This window comes from Emiliania huxleyi, assembly GCF_000372725.1.
Source record: "Emiliania huxleyi CCMP1516 unplaced genomic scaffold EMIHUscaffold_362, whole genome shotgun sequence".
Taxonomy (NCBI): Eukaryota; Haptophyta; order Isochrysidales; family Noelaerhabdaceae; genus Emiliania; species Emiliania huxleyi.
Window position 1 is genome coordinate 129939 of NW_005199256.1, and position 2124 is coordinate 132062.

At 66.1% G+C, this 2124-nt stretch overlaps 1 protein-coding gene across 1 annotated transcript in view; it reads left to right on the forward strand.

Moving 5' to 3' along the window:
• Nucleotides 1-255: 255 nt before the first annotated feature.
• Nucleotides 256-2124, forward strand: part of EMIHUDRAFT_242540 (hypothetical protein) — a gene marked incomplete at both ends in the record, with an annotated part of 2464 nt that continues 595 nt past the window's right edge. Inside the window, 5 exons of the mRNA XM_005772220.1 lie at nt 256-300; nt 717-764; nt 852-905; nt 1477-1534; nt 1713-1879. Coding sequence (XP_005772277.1) covers nt 256-300; nt 717-764; nt 852-905; nt 1477-1534; nt 1713-1879 — 372 coding nt within the window. The remainder of the gene's footprint in view (nt 301-716; nt 765-851; nt 906-1476; nt 1535-1712; nt 1880-2124) is intronic.

Genomic DNA, 2124 nt, shown 5'->3' on the forward strand with positions numbered 1-2124 from the left:
GTGTAGTAAAAGGGGTATTTCCCCAGCAAATAGCAAAATCCGAATACCGTGCACGAACTGCGTGATGTGGGCCGTGCAAGCCTTCAGCTGGTGCCAAGACGTGCGTAAACGAAGAACGTCCGCTTCGGACGGAGCAACTGAGGGAAGCCGCTGATCGAGCCCAGCGTGCCCGCGGCCGCCTCCCGCGCAGCACCGCCGCTGGGGACGACACGCTGCGGATTCGGATCGAGCCCGGGGGGCGCGGCGGGCCGCTCGATGGTCGTCCGCTTCGTCTGCGACAAGTCCATCCCAAAGGCGCGTGTCCTGCGATAGATAGACTCGACGGGCTCACCGGCGCGGGGTGGACGCAGGACAGATGCTGGCGGCACACATGGCGACAGGGACACACGGACAAGACACCCCCTCGCCTCTCCCTGCAGCCTGCCGACCGCCGCCGCTCTTTTCTCCTCCGCCGCCCGCCTCGCCTACCGCCTCTCCCTCCCTGCCGCCTCCCACCCTCCCCCTCGCCTTCTGGCCTCTCCCCGCCCCGCCACCTCTCCACTCGCCACTCCCCTCCCTTCGCCATCACCGCTACCCTCACCGCAGCCTCCCTCACCGCCACCGCCCCTCACCGCAGCCTCCCTCACCGCCACCGCCCCTCACCGCAGCCTCCCTCACCGCCACCGCCCCTCACCGCAGCCTCCCTCACCGCCACCGCCCCCTCCCTACCTCCAAAGGCGGTCCTCACCGAAGCCACCGGCGGCAGCCTCAAGTACAACCTCACGGTCCGCGCCGCCGCCGCCTGCCCGGTCGGTCGCTGCACAGCCAGCGCTGGGACTCGTCACACCTTTGCCACCCTCCTTGCGGAGCAGGAGGAGATCCGCTTGCTGTACTTTGAACAGCGTGCCAAGACCTACATTGAGGAGGTGCTCGTACCGGCGCTCGGCATCAGAGAGAGAGAGATTTTGTTCGGCATCAGTGTGTTTTACTACGTGATGGAGTTTGCTTGGGCCCGTCGCTTCCGGGACCAGGGAGCGGCGGGGAGGGGGCAGATTCACTTCCATCTGCTCGGCTGGCTCGAGAGCGGCGAGCCACACCATATCATCTCGGTCGGCAACTCGAGGGACTCAGTAGTTGTGACCCCCCTGGAGTGAGTGAGGACAGGAGAGAGAGAGCTTTGTGGTGTTGGTGTACGCAATAACGGGACAGGGTAGTCGTTCTCTCTAGCTCCCCTTCTAGCTCTTAGCATGAGCTGCGCCCTGTGTCCGACCCCTTTTGCGCAGCAACACCTTAAACTTTTCAGGCCCTCCAAATTCGGGTCGGAGCGTAGCGGAGTGGGCCCCGAGTTTGAAAAGGGCGACGGACGCTTGCGTCCTAGCCTCCAACAACGCCTCCCCGGCGCAGAGGGGCCCCCGGAGGGATGCACAACCGACCCGCGCCACGCCGCTTGCGGCGGTCCTCTTCCCAGCTCCGCTGAGGGGCCGTGCATTTTTTCAGGACTTCGCGCCGGATGCGTTTGCATATGACAACGTCGAAGGCACTCGGCAAGCGTCCGGTGTCGCAGCGGCCGTCGGCGTTTGACGTCCTGCTCAACCGCGCGCGTTGTGAACGTGCAACATCAAGCCCTGCCAGCGATCCCGCCCGGCGGCCTCCTTTCAGCGAGACGCGTGGTGACGGCTCACGGTTCATCGAGTGCCCGTGCTGCGGCGAACAGATCCACCGAGCCCTGATAGGCTCACACCTGGAGTGCTGCCCCGGGGGCGTGGCTGCCGCGCCGCCCTTCGCGGCGGCTGCCGCCGCATCGCAAAACAGCGCCGCCTCCTCAGTGGCGTCCGAGGTCGCGTGCCCCTCGTGCGGTTCCTACTTTCCGACCGAGGCCGCCGTCTTTGCGCACCTCGATGTCTGTCCGGGAGCACGCGAAGCAGAGGACGCGGACAGCTGCCGCGAGAGAGAGAGCGGCTGCGCCTCTTCCGGCGATTGTCAAAGTAGCTCGAGCGGCGATGGTGGGAGTACCGGCGGTGACCCTCGCGTCTCCTGCCCGGCGTGCGGCGTGTGCGTGCAGCTGTCGAAGCTGAACTCGCACCCCACTCAACCGCCGCGCCGCTAGAGTGGTGAGTCGCCTCTCCAGCCGCGGGCTTTTAATAG